This window comes from Macrobrachium rosenbergii, chromosome 11 (assembly GCF_040412425.1).
Source record: "Macrobrachium rosenbergii isolate ZJJX-2024 chromosome 11, ASM4041242v1, whole genome shotgun sequence".
NCBI lineage: Eukaryota > Metazoa > Arthropoda > Malacostraca > Decapoda > Palaemonidae > Macrobrachium > Macrobrachium rosenbergii.
Genome location: NC_089751.1, coordinates 25803625 through 25826779, shown reverse-complemented (window position 1 = coordinate 25826779; position 23155 = coordinate 25803625). Strand labels below are relative to the sequence as shown.

General features: G+C 37.3%; 1 protein-coding gene across 4 annotated transcripts in view; it reads right to left on the bottom strand.

The window, feature by feature from the left end:
• The window catches only part of Sur-8 (leucine-rich repeat protein shoc-2), a 131901-nt gene that overhangs the window by 95771 nt on the left and 12975 nt on the right, over positions 1-23155 (bottom strand). For 3 of the 4 annotated variants that reach the window (XM_067111383.1, XM_067111384.1, XM_067111382.1), the window contains exon 3: positions 4505-4762. The exons of the other annotated variant lie outside the window; for it this stretch is intronic. In XM_067111383.1, the coding sequence (XP_066967484.1) occupies positions 4505-4762 (258 nt within the window). The remainder of the gene's footprint in view (positions 1-4504; positions 4763-23155) is intronic. 4 annotated transcript variants of the gene reach the window in all.

Genomic DNA, 23155 nt, shown 5'->3' with positions numbered 1-23155 from the left:
TATAAATTCTCATCTGGACTGAACCCTAAAAGCTATTACACCTCACATGATCAAGAGTGGATACATGGGGGTTAAGGTCAACAATGGTGCTGCTTCCATGGAGGAGGAACCTGCCACAGATAGTAGTCTCCTAGTATCATGGGTGTTGGGTACCTTTGATGGCATTTTTGTCAAGGAAATTTCAAGTTCAGGAACACCAGAAAAAGCTGGTCCTACCTGAGGAAAAGTGGAAGTGTCAGACACAATTGGTGCATCCTCTGATGCACCAGGAGCACCAGTCACAACTGGAGCAGGCTCAAGAGAGACAGAAACACCAGCTACTGATAGGAGTCGACTTAAGAGAGGTGCAACTTGTGACTATCAGCGTTTACGACAATAGCGATAAAAAAAATTAAGAAAACAAGAAAACTATAAAAAATTATAAAAATTTATGAAACATTGTGTTGCAGGTAGCATTTATGAATACCAGTCCCAGAGATGTGTAAAGCAGGCCTTGCACTATCAAACATGTAATCCAGAATGATCATACAATTACACAATTTAAGAATATTTGGCTAGATTGGAAGGATTGACTATCAGTTTGATATTTGTCCATCTAAAATATTTACACCAAAGTTCTCTGATGCACACTAACATTTGATTGTACATCAGCTGCAGTCTGTAGCAGTGTGCGATCAAACATGTTTGATAGTTTGTACTTAACATGGATGAACACATATATTCTCTCTCTCTCTCTCTCTCTCAACATTGTCTTGTGCTATCCAAAACAATAGCTGTCATTTGTGTTTCATTTACTCTTTACTCCTTTCGCTTATGACTCTTACAAACTATTACATCTGTGGGGAGTGGTAGTGACTTGAGTGGTAAGTGTAAAAATGTTTACAGGCAGTCCCCGGTTATCGGTGGCCTCGGTTATCGGCAATCCGGTTTTACGGAGCTTGTCTAGTGACGACAATAACTGGATTTTCGACACCTGTCTCCAGTTATCAACACTGATCCCCGGTTACCAGTGCTGATCCCCAGCTACTGGCGCCGATAATCAGGGATCAGAACTATTATCGCCAATTTTGGGTTACTGGCAATTTTCGGTTATCATCACGCTGTCGGGAACGGAATCCCCGCCGATAACCGGGGACTGCCTGTATACTTTCATTTATTTAAAGATGCATATCTCCAACAATTTTCAAGGTAGACCACTCAATTTTGTTTCATTTTGCAGGTGATTCTGGATTCTATACAATGGCATAAAAATTCCTTCAAAATAGCTATTATGTAGGTGAAATAATCAGCAAAAATTATGATAGGTGAAAATTTGCACTTTCCCTCAAAAATAATTTGCCCAAAAAAATATTTGCAATAAAGTCATCATTGTAAATCCATAATACAGTATACCCAGATAAATTAAGAAGTTTTGCAATGCAAAAGTTGTAATTATACCAAGGAATATATGAAAACATGAATGACAAAGTAACATCAAGTTTTCCGTAAAATAAGTGGCATCCAGTCAAGTGTTTCTCTCTCTCTCTCTCTCTCTCTCTCTCTCTCTCTCTCTCTCTCTCTCTCTCTCTCTCTCTCTCTCTCTCTCTCTCTCAGAAAAAAGATAAATGATGTAATTATAGAATAAAAATCTAAAATAATGCAAAAACATGCATTTTTACATATGCATAAAATCTCTCTCTCTCTCTCTCTCGCACATGCAGAAAAAAAATATGTAATGCAACAATAGAATAAAAATCTATAACTATGTAAACCAAATGAATATGCCATTAATTCGCGTATTTTTCATACAGCAATATTCACTAATTACTGTATTTTCATGACAATACATTTTTTATGATAAAAAATTATTTACTAATTTCCAAATATTAATATTAGTAGATACAGCAAAATATCAGTAATATGTCAAAACATAAACCTCTCAAATAAAAAAAACAGCTTACTATGTAAACATACCTTAGTTCAACCCCCCTCTCTCTCTCTCTCTCTCTCTCAATGAAATATGAATTACTGTATCATAAACACATTTTTTATGATAAAATTATTTACTAATTTACAAATATTAACAAACACAGCAAAATCTCAATACAGGCAGTTCCCAGTTATTGGTGGGGTTCCGTTTCTGAGGGTGTGATGATAACCGAAAATCGCAGCTAACCAAAAATCGCGATTTTCAGAGTTTTTTTTCGGGCTTATCAGCGCTGATTTTCGGTGCCAAAAATTGCCGATTTTTGTCGCTAGACAAGCGCCATAAAACCAGATCGCCGTTAACCGAGCCCGCCGTTAACTGGGAACTTCCTGTAAAATGGTTTTCTTTTTTTTAAGGCACTCTTTGATATTTAACATAAAGTAAACCCCCACATCTCTCTCTCTCAATGAAGTATGAATTACTGTATCATAAATACATTTTTTTATGATAGAATATGATTTGTTAATTTTCAAATATTAATATTACAAGCAGCCCCCAGTTAATGGCGGGCTCGGTTAATGGGGATCCGGTTTTACGGCACTTATCTAGCGGCGAAAATCGGCAATTTTCGGCGCCGAAAATCGATGATTTCCGCTTATCGGCACCGATAATTGAGTATTGGCACCAATACATACCTAAGAGAGGCGCCGACAACCGAAAATCGGCGCTGATAAGCCCTGAAAAAGTGCCGGAAATCGCCGATTTTCGGTCATCACGCCTCCAGAACGGAACCCCTGCCGATAACCGAGGACTGCCTGTACTCTCTCTCTCTCCCAGTATTGTATATACCCTTTAATGAAATACAAATTACTTTATCATTAACATAAAAACTCCAGGAAGTTCACATAGCCATCATCAAATGAGCACATGCATACATATGTATGTCACATTTTTTTATTGCTTTGACGTAGGCTCCATGACAACATGCTATTGGCTGGAGGAGTTGGAAGTAGTCAATACCAGAGCTTGTAGCAAATCCCCTCCCCTCTCTTCCTCTCTCCATGATGACACGCTATTGACTGTCACTCGATGGGCCAGAGTTCAATTCCCCGGCCAGCTGATGAAGAGTTAGAGGAATTTATTTCTGGTGACAGAAATTCATTTCTCACTATAATGTGGTTCAGATTCCACAATAAGCTGTAGGTCCTGTTGCTAAGTAACCAATTGGTTCTTAGCCAAGTAAAATAAGTCTAATCCTTCGGGCCAGCCCTAGGAGAGCTGTTAATCAGCTCAGTGGTCTGGTAAAACTAAGGTATACTTAACTTTGTATTCTATCTCTCTCTCTCTCTCTCTCTCTCTCTTTCCAAAGTTACTCTCTCTTTCTTTGTCATAATATGTAAGAACAACCTCTCTCTCTCTCATGCCAAAGGATACTCAGAATGTGATAGATATATAGATAGATAGATAGATACAAAGGAAGAGTGGTTGATAAAAGATATTTTCTCTCCCTCTCTCTCTGTTATCGGCTAGAAATATATAATAGATGAAACTCTTGGGCTTAAACCCTGGAACAAATTCCTGGCATTCAAGAGCCCCTAACCACATCAAGATGGTCCCACATCGAGGAGGGAAAGCCTAGGAGAAGGTGGTAGCGCAGGAGGCCAGGGAGAGGGGCAAATAATGGGTTCTCTCGACAAACTGCCTTTACAATTATTCTTCTCGTACAACAACCACTGAGGAGAAAGCCAACCAACGCACTCTTCACCATGGCTTCTCTCAGACACTCTTGTCCCCAGCACAAAATGCACACTGAGTGCAGGCACTCCTACTGGGGGCGAACATTGACTGCAGTGCTTGCCCTTGCCCACACAACAATGGACTTTTGTAGCCTCCATCGTAGCCATAGAAACACATCAATACTACAAACAACACATGTGGGTCTAATGCTAGGTCACAAAAAAGAGGTCACCAACATGTTCACCTCACACAAAGGAAAAAATGCACAGAAATAACTAATCTTCCGCAAAAATAAGGAAAATACACTGCACAACACTAAAGCACAGGGCTACTGGAGGAGGAAATGGCACTAAGAGGGCAAGGTGCTGCAGTGAAAGCAAAGGGGGGCATGAACACATGACACACAAAGAAAATCTCAACTACTCGAGATGAAGATCAACAGACAACCACACATTGAAACAGCTGTGAACAAAATGGGCAAGCTAAACCAGCTCAGGCCACAGGTGATTCGTAGACACTTGTTTTTCTTTAAGTCAGCAGACAGCCATGGCATGCTTTGTGCCGAGTACTTTATCTATGAAGTCATAGGTTCGTGTTCCCGACGGAACAATAATATTTTGCAATGACTTATTCCATGTAAGCCCATTAACTACCAGTCAGAACCTCATTTTATTATGCATTGCTACAGCCAATAGTTAGTCCCTCTAACTGGGAGTGCATTTCATGTTAAATAATCATCACTCAGCAAGATATATATTCATTATATTAATATTTATGAAAATAACTATTTGTTAAAAGTAAGCCATGAATTACAAACTTGATATAACAGTAATTGAAAGTATACAGTACCCAGATGCTTACCTTCATCCCTTTTATGCTTAGATCTCTTATAGCAGTTGTTGGTGGGGTGTGCTGATTCACTGCAATAGTGTTGGCAGAGGACTCTTTCTGAGATGGTGACTGATGTGTGCTGCTGCCACCGCATCCACTATTTGTAGTTGCCGAGGCAGACAATGAATATGTATCTGTATTACCACCTCCACCACCACCACCACCACCACAACTGCTATTTCCACCACCACCGTGATCCTCCACAAGGATACCACCACCAAGGCCCAACTGTGAAAAATATGAGAGAAATATCTGAAAGGCCAGATTACAGTAACCTAAATTATATATAACATTAATGCACAGAGAAGAACAATGTCAAAAAATTTTTTTTAAAGGATAGCTTAACTAAATTAATAATTGCTTGCCTGATTGATTAAAATATTAAATGCTCTCTGAAGTCGCCACAACTCAAGTCACTGATGATGATATCATTTGTTAAGAATCATGATATTTATATAAAAACTATAGATAATAATATATATATATATATATATATATATATATATATATATATATATACACATAAACACAAAGACACATATACATAGTCCCGGTTTATATATATACGTTCAAGGATTCTGACGCTTTTAAATATATTCATCAGAAATTATTTCCTGGCTTATATATATATGCGCCCGATCCGACGGAAGAATATATGGCCCCAAAACGGCAGAATAATCATAATTTGAAGGTTTTTTGATGTAAAACTCAATAATAATGCACGTCGTTTTCAATAAAGCAGGTTTTCTTATGAAAGACACACTACTGGCGATTTTTTCTGACGACGCCTAGCAAAACGGAATATATATATATATATATACAGGTTGTCCATCACTAATCCGGCAATCAGTAGCCTGGAACAATCAGTAATCCGGCACAAATTTTGGCTAGAGTAATTTCTAATGTTTCCGCACTAATTTTCAAATTTCCTGGGTCGCTGCGCTAACTCGCTCGGCAGCCGCTTCGATTTGGTGGCGCAGTGTGCTGCATCAACAAACTGGTAGCCTAGGTTATATTATACTGAACTCTATTCACATATTAACAGTATTATACAAACAACAACATAACGAATGTGCATCTTTTTCATGGCTCTTTTAAAAAGTTATGCTTTACTACATTGTATCCAATTGTGTATATTCTCATATTGCTTTTGTATTATAAATTGCGATCTTGCGATGTTTATTTTTGCCGCATTTAACTCAGTTCAGAGCGCTTTTCTTGCTTCTAGTTAGCGTAAATGAATATAGATACTTTATTTGGGACAAGGGTATTTTTCATTATACGAAGGGTTTTTAAGTCGAAATATAACTTAAATACGTCTCATTGTGAAATTACTTTAAGCTATTTTTTTCGTTATATGACGTTCGCAGGAATCTCGGCTGGCTGTTTTGGGTGCATGTTTGTTTTATGCAAAAAAAAAAAATCAAGATTCCGTTCGCTATTTTCTCTTGATTTCATCAAAATACGAGCTTTACGTATTTATCTTTTATTGGTGTGAAAACAGCAGTAATTTGTATTCTTTCATGCTCAGTAGTTTTGATTAAAATACATTCTCTCCAATTTTATTTACGGTCGAGTTTCATCCATGTTGCCCATGCACAATAATTTATAGTCATTAGCATTTTGAACATCGTTTTCTCAGCTTCAGCTACAACTTGCTGCTTAAAGTTACTGTAGCAGTATATTTCCATTTCCTTGCCGATCTTTTCTCCAAAGCGAAAAAGGGTATAGTATAAAAAATATATCAGTCCTATTGTACAGTACTTAACGTCATTTGTAACATAACTACAGTAATTGCTTAACCGTAAGATGGTTGAAATATAAGCAAAACAGTTGTTATCCGACACGATTATTAGCAAAACAACGGTTTCCCGTTTTGTTGTTTATGGCTGTACGCATTTACGCAAGAGTATAACGTTACTAACAATACTTTTATCATTCTCTTTAACTTTTTTAACTAGCAGATGGAATAAAGAAGCTGGTCTATTGTAAGTTGGTCTCTCTTGCTGCCTGATTGTACACTGCTGCCTGCGTGACATCTAAAAATATTTCCTAAATATTTTCGTATCAGTATTAATTGCTAACCCCATTGTAAACTCGAAATATCGTAAGTCGAATTATCGTAACAAGCACTACCTGTATTTGATAATTGTCTTTTCTTTATTAACCAACTTGTACTGATTTATGGGATATTTTAATTCTAAGATGAGGTGCTTAGCTACTGGGTTTCGTGTATTCTAGCCTAATAAATGGCTAATCCAGCAAAATGGCTAATCTGGCACCCTCCAGGTCCCAATGATGCCGGATTAGTGATGGCCAACCTGTGTATGTATGTATGTATGTATATAATATATATATATATATATATATATATATATATACATATATATATATATATATATATATATATATATATTATATATATATATATATGGTTATATATAAAAAATATGGTTGCAATATAAATATATATATATTATATATTTTATATATATATATATATATATATATATATATATATATATAATATATAAAAAAATATATATATATATATAACGTTCAAATATATATATGGGCCTTTTTATCTTATATATATATATATATATATATATATATATATATATATATATATATATATACATACATACATACATATACACAGTGTATATATATGTACTGTATATATATATATATATATATATATATATATATATATATATATATATATATATATATATATATATATATATATATATATATATATATATATATATATATATGCATACAGTTAAACCCCACTTAAACCCCTGTATTTGCAGGGGATGTGTACCACAGCCCCCTGCAAATAGCTGAAACCCAAAAATACTTGACACCCCTCTAAAAATGCTTATAACTGCTTATTTTGATAGTTCAAACACAAAAAAAAAACTCTAAAAACCCTTATACCCAAGTATTTTAATAGTCTCATCACAAAAAATGCATTTAGTCACGAACATATGAAAAATACAGTCATTAGTGAATATTTCTCTATGAAAAATACCACGAACAGGCAGATTTCCTGTGAATAGAAAAATCTGTGAATCAGTGTCTATGAATCTGGAGCCGTGAATAGGCAGGGGTCGACTAAGTGTGTCTATATATATATATATATATATATATATATATATATATATATATATATATATATATATATATATATATATATATATATATATATATATATGAAGATAAAAAGGCCCATAAAACACTATTTGAACTTTGCAACCATTTTTTTTTTTAACGTTGCAACCATATATTTCAGGCACTTCCTTCTGTGGCCCTGTTCACTGGTAAAATATGGACAGATGTAATGTTACAAGAGTATATATACAAAGCATATATAGGTATGGCATTAAGTCTCCGATGGTATGCAGGTGATCGTTTCCTAAGGAGGAGGAGAATAAACAATTCCCTAGTGGTTTTTGGCCTCATTAACTCCCGTTTGGCGATGATTCTGGTGGTCATGTTCCCTGGAACACCTTCTTCAGAAGCGGTCTGAGGATTAAAGCATCGATGTCGTCCGATTTCCAATGTCCTCCTGACAAGTTCATATTGTTAGTTTGATTGATGATAGCAGATTCCAGCATCTTTCCTTTGTACGGACAGCTACTTTTGAAAACCAGCTCCACCCCGCTCCAGTTTATGGAATGGCCTGTATCTCTGATATTTAGGAAAATCCGCGAACTCTCCGAAGCATATCGTACCGACCTGTTGTGCTCTATTATTCTTTGCGAGAGCGATCTACCTGTCTCCCCTACATAAATCTCATTACAATTGCTGCACGGTATCTTGTAAACTCCGGCTTCTTCCCTTTGTGCCCGAAATATAGTTTGATGCAAGGCAGTTAGTTCTGATGACCACCAAGGGACTGCCTGCTGTCAAAACAGTCCTGTAGTTTTGGAGATAGAGTAAATTCCTGCTGTGTGAAGTGTTCCACTGAGAAAGTCAATAGCCTCATCTACACTTTGAAATTCATCTGCACTGTTTTCTAAACCACTTAATTACAGGAATTTCTTACAGTCTGCTTTTTCAAGTAACCATCCTGGAGAGCTCCAAATAGGTGTGTTTTAATTGGTGTTAAAAATAATTGATGCATGATCACTCGCATGCTAATAATCACGTGTTGTGTTTTCCACTCAAAATCTATAAGGCAATTAGAACTTAAAGCTGAAAGGTCAATACATGATAATGTACCTGTCTGGATACATAAGTGTGTGGGCTCTCCTGTCTTAAAGAGTCCCACATGCTAATTTTCTATAGGTGATAATATAAAATTACCCCTTGTGTTGGCTAAAACATCACCCACAAAGGGTGCATTCATGTCTCTGGGTAAGAGGAATGGTCGAGTGAGCTCATGAATAACCTCAATCATATCATACGAAAAATTATAGTTTGAGACAAGTAAAGAGAGCAAATGGTATACCTCCTGCTTATATCAGTTTGTACAGCCACTGCCTGCAGAGAAATACGTAGAATAAGAGGTATTTGAAGGATATCATGGTAGACATATAAGAGACTTCCACCATGACAACCCATTTCTTGGTCGTAAGGATTCCTCCTATGGCTTAAATATTCCCTAGGGCAAGCAGTGTTATTATCTAGATTACTTGCCTGTAGACATATAACTATGGAGAGTATTTGTGAATAAGTAATCGTATCTCTATATTTAGCCCTCAGATCTTGACAATTCCAATGAAGTATATTCAAGACAATAAGATTTATTTTCTGGGAGATTCTCTATGTGAGGTCTTCCCATTACGATTTTTAAATTTGTTTGAACTAGAAGATGCACTATTTGTGGGTGAATGCTAGGGAGCACGATGGATCTCAACATCAACTTTGACTTGAAACTATTTGTGGTGTGATATATTGGTCTCATTATGTTGACAACTTCTTTTAAAGGTCAGCACATCTACACTGAGGGTACTAGCTGATAAAGTAGTTGTATGCCCTTGGCTTCTAGTTATTACCTGGTTTGTGAAATAGTTAAGAATAGGTTTGTGAAATAGTTAAGAATAGTGATAATCCTTTTTACTTATGTAAGGAGATATCTAGAGAATACATCAAATCACAAAAATGACAAATTTAAATTAATTTGTATTTTTTATAGCTAACAAACCTGCAGTCTTAACATTAGGATAAATCTTCTGGCACCAGCTGGAAACCAGTAAAAAGCAACAAGAATTGTTTATGCAAGGAACTGGTGGCATCAGGCATCTATCAAGGAGGCGAGATGGAAAGGGGGAAGCAACCTTATTTCAACTCCATGACATCTTAGTTTTCTTCTAGCCTATGGTTAACTGAAAGAGGAGTGACTAGAGGTAGGCAGTAAATGTTAATTAAGACTGAAGGTTTGTTAGCTATAAAAAATAAAAATTAATTTGAATTTGTCATTTGGTCAAATGTAGAACAAACCTGGGTCTTTAACATTAGTATAGACTCACTCTTGGTGGGAAGTAAGAGAATCCTGAACCAACTGGAGATTTGGCACAACCAGTCACACTTCCTGAATAAGAGAATTCAAAGGAAGGAGACCTAAGCCTCTGATCTGTCAGATACATCGGTATCCAAAAGTCAGGCTACTGAGCTAAGTCCAATTTCTGTTCGGATAACAAACTAAGGTAGCCACCAAAATATGTTTATCATTATTCCTCTCTCTCCTTACTAGAGAGAGGAAGGGTTTGCTACTGCTAGGTTTATTCATGTAGAATAAAAACAATAAGAGTAGGGCTACTTCACTCACCTGTATCTGGCCCATTCCAGTGTATGATGGATCCATCCTCTTACCACCCGTAGGTAGAGAAGAAAGGGAAAAAGGGGAGAAGGAAGAGAGACTAGCCATCTCAATCAACCTCACTTTCATATTACCACCTTAGGCAGGATACAAAACTGTCCCACTAAGGGCACTACATGAGCTACACAACCTGTTGAGCAGCCACCACTGGACCCAAGGAAAAAGTGTCCAAGGACCTGTGGGCAATGTCCCTCAGGTAGGAGGAAGTGAACGTGGTTTGGCAGAGCCAAGAACCAGCATCCAAAATTCTATGAACAGATAAGTTCTTCTTGATTGCCAAGGAGGAGCTTAGCTCTCTAATGTCATGTGCTCTTGCATGCACAGTATTGGCAGTAGAAAATGATGAGGAGTAGGCATGCCTAATCACTTCACGAAACCAAAACAAAATATATTCTTGGACACTTTTCTTGATCCGGCCTGTGCTAACGAAAAGTCTTCAGCATCCCAGTCGGAGACGTCGAGTCCTTTTTAAATAGCAACGCAATGCTCTGACGGGGTAAAGGAGCAATTCATCTGGATTGTCGTTAAAATCCCCAAGGGGAGGGTTGGAAAAGGAGGTAAACCTGTCATCATGAACTGAAGGGTTTTGAGTCTTAGCCACGAATTCTGGGACAAATTCATACGCTACTGAAAATATATATCAAGCACACCCCCTGACTGGCAAACTTTAAGGATGGCCAATTTAAGAAAAAAACACATCAATGGAAAGAGGAAGATATGGAAATGCACATGGTGTAAGGAAAAAAAAATTTGAAAATTTTTTCCGTACCTTCCACAGGAACTTGAAAATGACTATTTACAACCCTGTGTGGGGCCCCTTTTACAAGACACTCCTAAAAATATGTTAATTTTACCAAGTTATGCAAATTTTTTCTAATAATCTTATTTTATTTTGTAAAATTATAATTACAGCTCACACAATATCATAACAGATAAGAATTAAAATCAGTAACAAATTCTAAGTACAGTAATGCCCCGAACTTGCGTGATTGGAGTTGCGCGAATTCACAGACACATGAATTTTTCTTCGGAACCTAACTAATGGTCATACACAAGCTTTTCACATACACACGAACATTTGCGAACACTGAGAAACCCTGCAAAAGTGTTTGTTTAATTTTTTATGTAATTTATAAGTTTTCAAGCTTTTATGTGTAAATTAAATAACATTAAATTTTATTAAATTAACCCTTAAACGCCGACTGGACGTATCGTACGTCGACTAAAATTGTCTGTTGGGTGACGAGTGGATGTACCGTACGTCGACTACAAAAAATTTCAACCTTCGGTCAACTTTGACTCGACCGAAATGGTAAAAAAACCCAATTGTAAGCTAAAACTCTTACATTCTAGTAATATTCAATCATTTAACTTCATTTTGCAACAATTTGGAAGTCTCTAGCACAATATTTCGATTTATGGTGAATTTTTGAAAAAAAATTTTTTCCTTACATCCGCGCGGTAACTAGGCCGAAAATTTCAGAAATTCTTTTGTCATTTTGTCGTAATGTTTGCACTGGTTTATATTAGTCGTTACATAAAGTTTTATATATGGAAATGTGCGTAATTTCATGTAGAATACAACAAAAAATAACTCATGGTTGTAGCTTCTATCAGTTTTGAAATATTTCCATATAAATCACGATAAGTGCCCAAATTTCAACCTTCGGTCAACTTTAACTCGACCGAAATGGTCGAAAAACGCAATTGTAAGCTAAAACTCTTACATTCTAGTAATATTCAGTCATGTACCTTCATTTTGCAATAAATTGGAAGTCTCTAGCACAATATTTCGATTTATGGTGAATTTTTGAAAAAACTTTTCCCTTACGTCCGCACGCGGTAACTCAGCCGAACATCTCAGAAATTCTTTCATCACTTTGTCATAATGTTTGTACCGGTTTATATTAGTCGTTACATAAAGTTTTATATATGAAAATGTGCACAATTTCATGTAGAATACGACAAAAAATAACTCATGGTTGTAGCTTCTACCAGTTTTGAAATATTTTCATATAAATCACGATAAATAGAAAAAATTCGACCTTCGGTCAACTTTAACTCGACCAAGTGGTCGAAAACTGCAATTGTAAACTAAAACACTTACAGTCTAGTAATATTCAATCAATTACCTTCATTTTGCAACAAACAGGAAGTCTCTAGCACAATATTTCGATTTATGGTGAATTTTTGAAAAAAACTTTTTTTACGTCCAGCGCATTTAATTCATGCATCATTTTGTGATAATATTTTCTCTGTGTTGCTTTGATCGTTTTACAATTTGTTATATACCAAAATCATCGCAATTTAGTGTACAATACAAAGAAAAAAATAACTCGTTAGCTTTAACCGTTTTGCTCACAGCGCGATTTGTATACGATTATATATGAAATTTTTTTTCGCGCTGTCAAATATTTCAATATTTATATATGATATTTTTTTTCATTTCTGATGGTTGCATACTAAACTTAAGGCAATAACAAAAAAAGGAAGCAAAAATTAACTCAATCTTAAAAACTAAGCGTGCTGTGATTTTTGGAAAAAACTTTTTTTTCAGCTTCGGCGCTAACTCCCGAACGCCGCCGGCATACAACAGACACTTTTGTAAACAGAGGCTCGGCATTAGATGGTTAATAATCTCTCTCTCTCTCTCTCTCTTAGTGAGATGAATTTTTATGGTACATGTATACAGGTATGTTTATTTGTATGATAAATAAACTTTTTACTTAATAATAAGTACTAATTTTCAAATAATAAGATTAATCAAATTAAATAATAATAATAATAATATAATATAATAATAATAAAACTGTAATTACAAAATTCGTATTATTTTGAACAAACAAATTCTTCTCTCGTCTTTTGTAAGGTGGTGAAGGCAAAAGCTGTCAGATGTGTCATTTAACATGACAAGAAGGGGAGTGTTGCTAATCAGTGGTCAAATTTTTCTTGTAATTCTGTGTGTGTCCGTAATAATTCATAAAAAATTTCACTCTCTCAAGTAAGGACAACTGTTCTCTCTCTCTCTCTCTCTCTCTCTCTCTCTCTCTCTCTCTCTCTCTCTCTCTCTCTCTCTCTCTCTCTCTCTCTCTCTCTCGTTCGAAGTTAGCCAACCTACGTATTACAGCACTGTTTCTCTGTATGTCTTCAACTGTACAGTAGATAATTCTGAACTGGTCTAATTTTACCTGACCGTTTACAAACTGTAAAGGCGCCGTTCTAAAACATAGAGACACAGAGCATTTCAGAACAAAGAGAAAGTGACAGAATAAATAAGTTTTTAAAAACGAGGTTGAGAAGACTTCTAAAAACAGATCGGTGGAATGGGGGAGGGAGTCACACCCTCCTATATTCGTAAGTCAACCATTTATCTTTTTTTTTTTAAGGGTAATGTATTAAGTTAACTTTTAAATGGAAATACAGTAACTTTAATTTCATTTAAAAATTAGTTTAATACTGAATTTCCATCTTTTGATATCTAACGTAAGAATAACTCTCTGTCTCTCTCTCTCTCCGTAATAATTCATAAATAATATAACTCTCTGTCTCTCTCTCTCTCCGTAATAATTCATAAATAATATAACTTGATATTTCAAGTGAGGACAGTCTCTCTCTCTCTCTCTTGTTATTCTCTCAGTCTCCATAATAATTGATAAATAATTTCACTCTCTTAAGTAAGGACAACCCTTATCTCTCTCTCTCTCTCTCTCTCTCTCTCTCTCTCTCTCTCTCTCTCTCTCTCTCTCTCTCTTCTCTCTCTCTCTCTCACACATTTTTACAACATTTTTTATTAATTCTCTGTACATCTTTACCTGTACAGTATATATCTTAAATTGATCTAATTTGTCCTGTATCGTCTACGAAGTGTAAATGCCCTAGTGTTGCAAATACGTTCTAAAACACAGAGACATAATAACTAAAATATAAAACACTGTTTGTTCGTGAAAAAGTATTTCAGAACAAAGAGAAAGAGACGCAGAATAAAGAAGTTATTAAAAAGAGGTTAAGACGACTTCTAAAAATTAGATCGGTTGGAAGGGGAGAGAGAGAGAGAGAGAGAGAGAGAGAGAGAGAGAGAGAGAGAGAGAGAGAGAGAGAGAGAGAGAGAGAGAGAGAGAGAGAGAGAGAGAGAGAAATTCTCTTCCAACTCTCAATTTTTATGTCAACCATTTATTTCTCTTTTTTAAGGGTAATGTATTAAGCTAACTTTTAAATGAAATTACAGCAACTTTAATTCATTTAAAAGTTAATAATTTGGGAGCATGATTAGGTCATATTTAGTGTTTAAACTTTAGAAATAAGCATTTATTAGCATTTTTAGAGACCATAACAAACTTACGCAAAAATTCACCCTGCGTGAGGGGTTCTGGAACCCAACCTCGCGTAAGTTCGGAGTATGGCTGTACAGTATATTTGTTGTAAAATATTTACGAGATTTTCTGAGATGGGGAGATGCAGTAACTTTTTGAGAGGTATACATGTTTTTTTTCTAATATTTCTTTGCAAAATTACAATTATAGTTGACATGCTATCATAAAAGATAAGAACTATAACCAACAGCAATCCCTGGATATATTTATGAGCAAATAATTAAAAAAGATGTCCTGGAGCTACAGAGAGGCAATGCATTCCCCTCTGAAATCTCAAGGCATACTGATCAATGTCTCTCCCGTGTTGAGCTGTTATAGTTGCCATAAGTCATTTATGGACCATTGAAGTGCTATGAACATCTTTCCCGCTAAACTCAACCGAACCAAATGGCGCGTAATATTAACACTCATACAAGTCATCCCAACCGTCACTCAAAACCTGTTACAGATACTCGCATGAGGATTCCCGTCCATTAACGGTTAACATCAAAAGCTAGGCCATGGAGTTTGCCCACTCTCTTTGAAGAAGCCAAGGCTAGAAGGAAAACTGTCTTAAGGGTCAAGTTCCTGTCTGATGACAGATGCAGTGGTTCATACGGGGCTCGAGTAAGACCACTTAGAACCAGAGTCAGATCCCAGGTAGGAGGTTTCAGTTCTCTAAGAGAACAAGACTGTCCAAAACTTTTGAGCAGCATAGAGAGTTCCCAGGATGAAGTTAGGTCCACATCCTTCAAATGGAGAACCAATCCCAAGGCAGCCCTATAGCCATTAATAGCAGAAATAGAAAGGTGTTTTTCTGTTCTGAGGAACATCAGAAAATCAGCTATCTGCTGAATAAAGTTCCGAGCAGAGAGTAACCCCGTTGACGACACCAATCACAGTAAAAGGCCCTTTCCCTTGATACACAGCTGAAGATGATCTTCTGAGGTAACTAGACATCTGTGTCATTGATCTGCGAGAAAAGTCTTTTGCTCGCAGGAGATACTGGATTCTACAACAGTGAAGAGATAAGATGAATGGATGAATGTATGATATTTAGGACAAAAGCCCAGGCACTGGGGCAAAGAAGGCCATTCAGCGCCTTATTGAAGAGAAAATAAACTATGTTGGGGTAAATGAATTTATGAATTAGTGAAGGAAATGATTAATAAATAGAATCAAATGATGTGACAAATAAATAAAATAAAGATATGAAGTTTAATGAATGATGTGATTATACATAAAATTTAATGTCATTAAAATTCTGAATGATGTAATATATAAATAAAAAAAAATTAAATTGTTAAAAATTTTTATACACTTTAAAAAAGAGATGATAGCAGAAATATCTGCTTCATCTCCTAAAATATCAGAGAGGGATTTACCCTAGAAATATCTTTCTCTTTGGTTAAAATATCTGGGGCAGCCCACCAGAATGTGCTCCACTGTTAGTGTCTCATCATAGTAAGCACACTCTGGAGGGCTGCTTCCTTATAAAATAAACTGATGGGTTAAATGAGTGTGCCCAATCCTTAATCTGGTTAAAATAACCTCTGTGTGTCTGTCAAGTTGGAATTCCTTAATCTGGTTAAAATAACCTCTGTTTGTATGTCAAGTTGGAATGGCAGAGACCATGGCAGTATATTATCTCCAATATTTCTATATTTTTTATTATTGGCAAGAAAAGGAGAAGTCCACCTTTCTTGCCATTTACTTATAAGATCTAATAGGACCTATCAGGTCTATATGAGGCACTTTTCTTAAAGAGGTTTCTGATAAAACACTAGCAGCTTTCGTTTCCCTGTCTGCCATCTCGTTTCCGCATATCCCCACGTGAGAAGGGACCCAACATAAAGAGACTGATTTACGCTGACGATAGATACGAAAGAGCCACTCCTGAACTTTTTGAATTAATGGATGAAAGCTATTCAATTTTTTACTAGCTTCTAAAGTGCTTTTAGAGTCTGAGTATATGATAAAATTAGTGTCACTACTTTAAAATACTAAATCTAGGGCAGAGACTTTGGCTGTTAATTTGGCAGTAAATATTGATGCAGAGTCAGGTAACTTAGCTGTGTATGCTGTATCACCAAGGATAACTGCGTAACCAACACCACTATCTGACTTTGATCAATCTGTATAAATCTTTGTATAATTAGCATGGGTAACGTCATGCTCTGAGAATATTCCCCTAACCTCTTCTTCACTGCAGTCCTTTTTGTTAAACAATTTCTTACATACTAATGCTTCCGGAATAAGCCATGGAGGATTTACAGGACATTCTACTTCTAGGACTTTTGGGGATTTAAGATTATTATTTCTAACATCCTCATTCAGTCGAATTTGGAATGGTTTAGAAGCTCTTGCACAAGAAAAACTTTGAGAATCTGTTTCCTTTAGTACTTGACAGGAGAATTTTTGGGAGCACTTTTCATTCTAGCCACGTATTGCAACCCTAGCTCTTGCCTTCTTAGATCAAGGGGAAAATGATCTGTATCGACATATATGCTTTCAACAGGCAAAGTTCTAAAAGCCCGAGCATATTCTCAACCCCATGTTGTGTATAACATCCAGTTCCTTTAGCTTGGTTCTACAAGCTGAGGAATAAATTTGACAGCCATAGTCTAGCTTAGATCGACACAAGAGAGTCATACAGCCTCAGAAGGGATTTCTTATCAGCCGCCCAACTAAATCCAGAAACAACCTTTAAAATATTCAAAGATTAACAATCTTTAGGGCATTTATGTGGCTGGCTCATGTTAATTTATGGTCAATAGTCATCCCCAGAAATTTTACTTCACTTTTGTAAGGAAGGACAGATCCTTTTAGACTAAGTGTGGGAACCTCTTCCACATGCCAGCACCTGGTAAAACTTACTGCAACTGTTTTGGAAGAGGAGAATTTAAAACCATTCTCATCAGCCCACTTAGTAATAGCATTAACAGACCTCTGCAAATATTTACATACAGACAAGGAATCATATTCTGTGCAGTATGTTGCAGGATCATCGACAAAAAAGCGAGCATTTAACAGGGGGGCAAGATTTTTTCAACCACACTATTTATTGCCGCTAAAAAGAGAGTTACACTTGAAACACTTCCTTGGGGAACTCCTTCCTCCTGCATAAAAGGTTGGGAGAGGGGGCTTCCCACTCTTACCTTAAAAAATCTGTCTGTTAAAAAGGAATATAAAAACCTGATCATTCTTCCACATATGCCTATCTTGTGCAATTGTTTCATGATGCCAATTCTCCAGGTAGTGTCATATGCTTTCTCTAAGCCAAAAAATATGCTGATGGTCTGACATTGTTTGGCGAATCCTTCCTGGATTTGGTTGGTCAGCCTCAGCAAGGGATCAAGGACGGAGCAGTTTTTCCTGAAACCATTTTGGAACGGCGATATTAATCCTTTGGTTTCCAGGTGCCAAACTAGTCTAGTATGTATCATTTTCTCAATCAGCTTACACACACACAGCTGGTAAGAGCTATTGGTCTATAGCTGGTGGCTTGGGAGGCATCTTTATTAGGCTTTTTAATGGAACAATTATCGATATTTTCCAGTCCTTGGGTAACATTCCTGTTTCCTATATTTTGTTTATAACCTTGAGTAAATATTTTTTGGCATCATCTGGGAGGTGTTTAAGCATTTCATGTATGACTGTATCCTCACCTGGAGCTGCGGATTCACTTGAGGAGAGCTCCTCACGAAATTCTTTTAAGGAAAATTTGTAACTGTATGGTTCAGATTTTCCCAAATCAAATTTCATTCATATCAGAATTCCAAATTCTTTGAAATTTTCGTGAATAATTGTTAAGGTTGGAAACTTTAGAAAAGTGTTTTCCTAGCTCACTGGCAACTTCAGTGGGCTCTGTGGTTAGTGTCACCTATTTTTAATGAGGGTAAAGATGATGCAGCAAATTCTCCACTCAATTTCCTTATTTTGCGCCACACCACTCTTCGTGGGGTTTTGGAGTTTATTCCATTAATATAGTAAAGCCAACATTCTCTTTTGGCTTTCCTATAAAAGCGCCGCTGCTTGGCTAAAGCACATTTGTAAATTAATTTAAACTGAAGGGAGTCACTAGTTTTGTAACATCTGTAGCACTTCCTAGTCACTTTCCTCAAAATACCACGTCTTACTCCACCAGGGAACTGCAGGTCTACAAGGTTTGCCTTTTGTTTTTGGAATCAAGCCTTCAGCACTCTTCAAAGTAGATTCAATAAAGTAATCATACGCATCTAGATGAGAATGAAAGGACTCAAACTCCCTATCTAGATTGACACCCTTGCTGAATTTATCCGTCTGCATCCTCTACCTTCCACTTAGGTAAAACTTCAAATGGAGCATTTACAGCATATTTCAAGTGGATCGGGTAGTGATCACTTCCATTTAAATCTTTATTAACAGACCAATTAAAATCAAGGTGGATACTTCTTGAAGAAATAATAAGGTCCAGTGCAGAGAAATGATTACCATGAATGTTGTAGAGTGTCACTGACCCATTATTGTATAGGGTAACATCATTCCTGTCAACAGGGTCTTCGATTAATTTCCCTTTACTGTCTAAAAACTGACTTCCCCAAAGGGGGTTGTGGGCATTAAAATCACCTAGGAGAAGTAATGTTAAAAGCAACGTCTGGTGGAAAGTATAAGGAGCAGATTGTTATCCTCTTTTGCGACTGAAACAGCGACAGCTTGTAGAGTTGTGTTTAATTGTAAGTGCTGTAGAGATTTATTAATAATAATTGCAGCACTTCCATGGGCACGATCACCAATTTGGGGATATGATTTAAATATTGGATTATAAGGAGAGTTGCCTAACATTGTTTCCTGCAGGCATATAATCCCTGGATTGAATTCATGCATTAAAACTTTAAGGTCTTCTGCATGGGCTCTGAGACCTTGACAGCTCCACTGAAGAATATTGAGCATGAATGCTAAGGTGGTAAAATGTGCTACTTCCCACTCTTGGAGGGGAAGTACTGTTTCTTGGGTAGAGTGGAAAATTCTCCTTTATAAGAGTTTGTTTTCTTAATCCCTTTCCATCTAAATTGGAGTTCAGGTCTTTGGTTGACCTTCATATTTTTTATTGTGATCCCGATGTTCAGAATTTCTACTGTGATTCTGTGCACCACTAATCTTATCTGTCTTAGGGCAGCAAGACTGAATTGAACTCATATTTTTGTTCTGAATCTACTTTTGGAACCACCTTTCTAGGAGGAGAGATCTCTTCCAAAACACTGAACCCATTTGAAGTTTTTATTGTAAAGCTATCATTATTTGGGGAAGTATTTCTTATGCGCTTCTTGGTAGTTGTAATTGTTGCTTTGTTATTATTTTTGTTTGTGGCTGTGACGACTGATGGCTCTGAGCTAGCTCTATCTAATTGGGATTGTTCCTTTAGCTTATTTTTGTTTGAAGTATTTTTAGAACATCTTCCTGAATTATAGTTGATTTTGGCACACTTATTTTTGGAGATGAATCGACAGCTATCGTAGGGGTGGCATTTGTATTGACTTTGGAAGAAAAATTTTCTGTGCTATTGGAAGTACAATTTTCGGTGTTGGACTCCAAAGCGCTAGCTGACCAAAGTTTCTGACCAGTTTAGAGATTTTCACTATTATTTATAGTCAGAGGAATAGCAGGTTTGTGATATCTACTATCAGATACAGTTATTGGTGGCCTTACATTGCTGGAATTTTTCTTAAGTTTTATTACAGAAGCATAGGTAGAGCTGGCACTTTTGTTTGCCCCCATTACTGCGCGCTTTGCTTCACTAGTGCTGATATGTTCATTATCAGCCACTGCCAATACTTCTTGTTCAAATCTGTATCTGGGGTAAGCCCTAGAATTTGGAGTATGATCACCCTTACATAGAAAAGTATCAGGCTGCTTCGCACTCATCAAAATTATCGTGCTCTGCAGAGCACACAGAACATCTTTTGTTGTTTATCACAAGAGTTTTGAACGTGGCCATATTCAAAGCAGTTGTGACAGTTTGGGATTCCTTTTATATTTTTTACCCTGCATCCTCTCGTGGCCAACAATGATGGTATCAGGTAGGTAATTGGAGAAGGTTAAAAGAATAGCTGCATCCCCACCCAGTTTTTTTTACACGAGATACACACGGAGGACATCAATGGAGAACCTCCTCCTCTTTAAAAACATGCAGGTCTTTTGAGTAAAGTACCCCTTTCAGTGTGTTAAAGAATCTGTGAGATGAAATACATTCAATATTTATTTGTGAGATAAAATACATTCAATATTTATCTGTGAGATGAAATACATTCAATATTTCCACTTTCAGGAGGTTTAAAATTAGATAGCAGAATTGCTCGAGTCTCATTACCAGCTTTTATGAGAAGGTTCTTTCCATAGCATTTTAAATTTCCAATGGCAATGGAACCAACCTTGCTCTCAATACATTCAGCAGCTTTTATTAAATTTTCCCCTCCCTCCTTATAGATAGCAACATGCTATAAAGGGAGAGGAAGAGCTCTGGTACATGGGGCTGGTCCATGTTCTTCAGTCTTAGGAATAAATTTAAAAAGGATCATCATTCAAGTTTTTCACTGAAAACACTTTTGTGCTGAGAACCGAGTCGTTTAGAATGTGACCATGGAGTCTTTGTTGTGCCTCAATAGCTTCTAAGGGAGAGGAAAATTTAACAAAAGCAGAAAATAACTGCTTCTCTTTTTCTAGAATTAATTTAATTCTTTCCACTTTGCCAAATTGTTTTACTACACTTTATAAACATTCATACTCTAATGACAAGCCTACATTACTGCACTAAAGACCTCTATTATTTGAATCAAATCCACCAGATTTACTAACGCCCTGGTGTCTCAGTGCTTGGTTCTGTCCGACAGCCGAGCTCGTTTCCATGCTCATGCCAGAAGTTGTTGCCAGTGCCGTTAAAGTTGTCAGATCCAGTGGAGGGAAAACTAATAGCCAAATCCATCAATTTAAACCAGTCCGCATACAAAAGTCCAAAAAGTGGACGCCCGACACCCAAGACCCCCCGCACAGACCCCACCAGCACATCAGAGAGGGAAAACCAGGCAGCTTTTACTGCCCAGCTTCCCCACCCCAACACACTGCCAAAGCCTGCAAAGAAACCCCAAGATGCCAAGCATAAACACACCAGACCACCACACACAAACCGGCTCATCCACCCACCCAAAACTGCTTGGTTATATCAAGAAAGTATCGTGGATCAGTCAGGTATTCACATTCTCCACCAATGGCACAAGTGAGAGTTGACTCCTAACAGTCTACCCAATACCCTAACCCTTTCGGGATAGCACCAATCCACTTGCAATGGCCCAGGTATAAGCCAATCCACCTGCTGGGAGTTCTGGCCCTGCTAATGGGGGCTGACTCTCCACTCCAAACGTACTGGTGAGCTTCCAGACAAAAGCCAGGAGTCCCACCTCCAAAACCAGCCCCCTTGGATTCCGACGGGCTAATCCTAGAGATGGTTCGGCACCCCCCAGATAGCAATGGGAGAATCCCATCATTACCTCTTAGGTCCAAACCATATCAGGTGGCGACTCGGCCACCACAACTCCCACCATTAGCTTCGAATGCGAACCCCTTCCAAAAAACAATCCCTTCTCAGATTCACCTAAGCAGTAAAATTTTGCGAATGTGGAAATGCCCACACCATTTAAACCAAAAACTACAGAGGATGATTTGTCAGAACCCAGGCCCAAAGGCCAGGGTCCCTTAGCCCCTCACATCGTCAAGGCGTCCTACTCGAGGGGGTGAAGAGATAGGGATGTTACAGATTAATGGTATCACTCTACATGAGGTTGACAGAGGAGATTGTGCCAAGGGGGTTTTTCTCGTGGGACTCCTGAGAGCAGAGTTAGAAGATCTGGAAACCATTCTGCTTAGGCCATAAAGGAGCTACAAGGGTCTTCCCAAGATTCTGGTAAACCATCACTCTGTTAAGGACACAACGGATCAGGCAAAAGGGGGGAAAGGTATGGATGTCCAGGTTGCCCCAAGTATGTTGAAGGGCATCCTCTGCCACGGCGAAGAGATCTGGAACTACTGAACAATAGACCTCTAACTCCTACTGAACCTTGTCGCGATGAGGTCTAGCACTGGTTTCCCCCACACATAAAAAACCTGTTTGCTACCTCCTGATGCAGAGACCACTCCATCCCTAGAACCTGTCCCTGACAGCCTGTCAGCCACTACATTCCTCTTGCCTGGAATGTACCTGGCCATGAGGTCCACTGAGTTGTCGATATCCCACTGGTGTAACTGGACTGTTATCAAGTGAAGTTGGCGTGACACTAGCCACTCGTTTGTTCACATAAGCTACCTCTGTAGTGTTGTCTGATATCAGAACAACAGAGTGCCCCATCACCATACAGCCCAACTAGAAAGTAAAAAACTGAAAAAAGAAAAAAATATTAATCCTTCAAA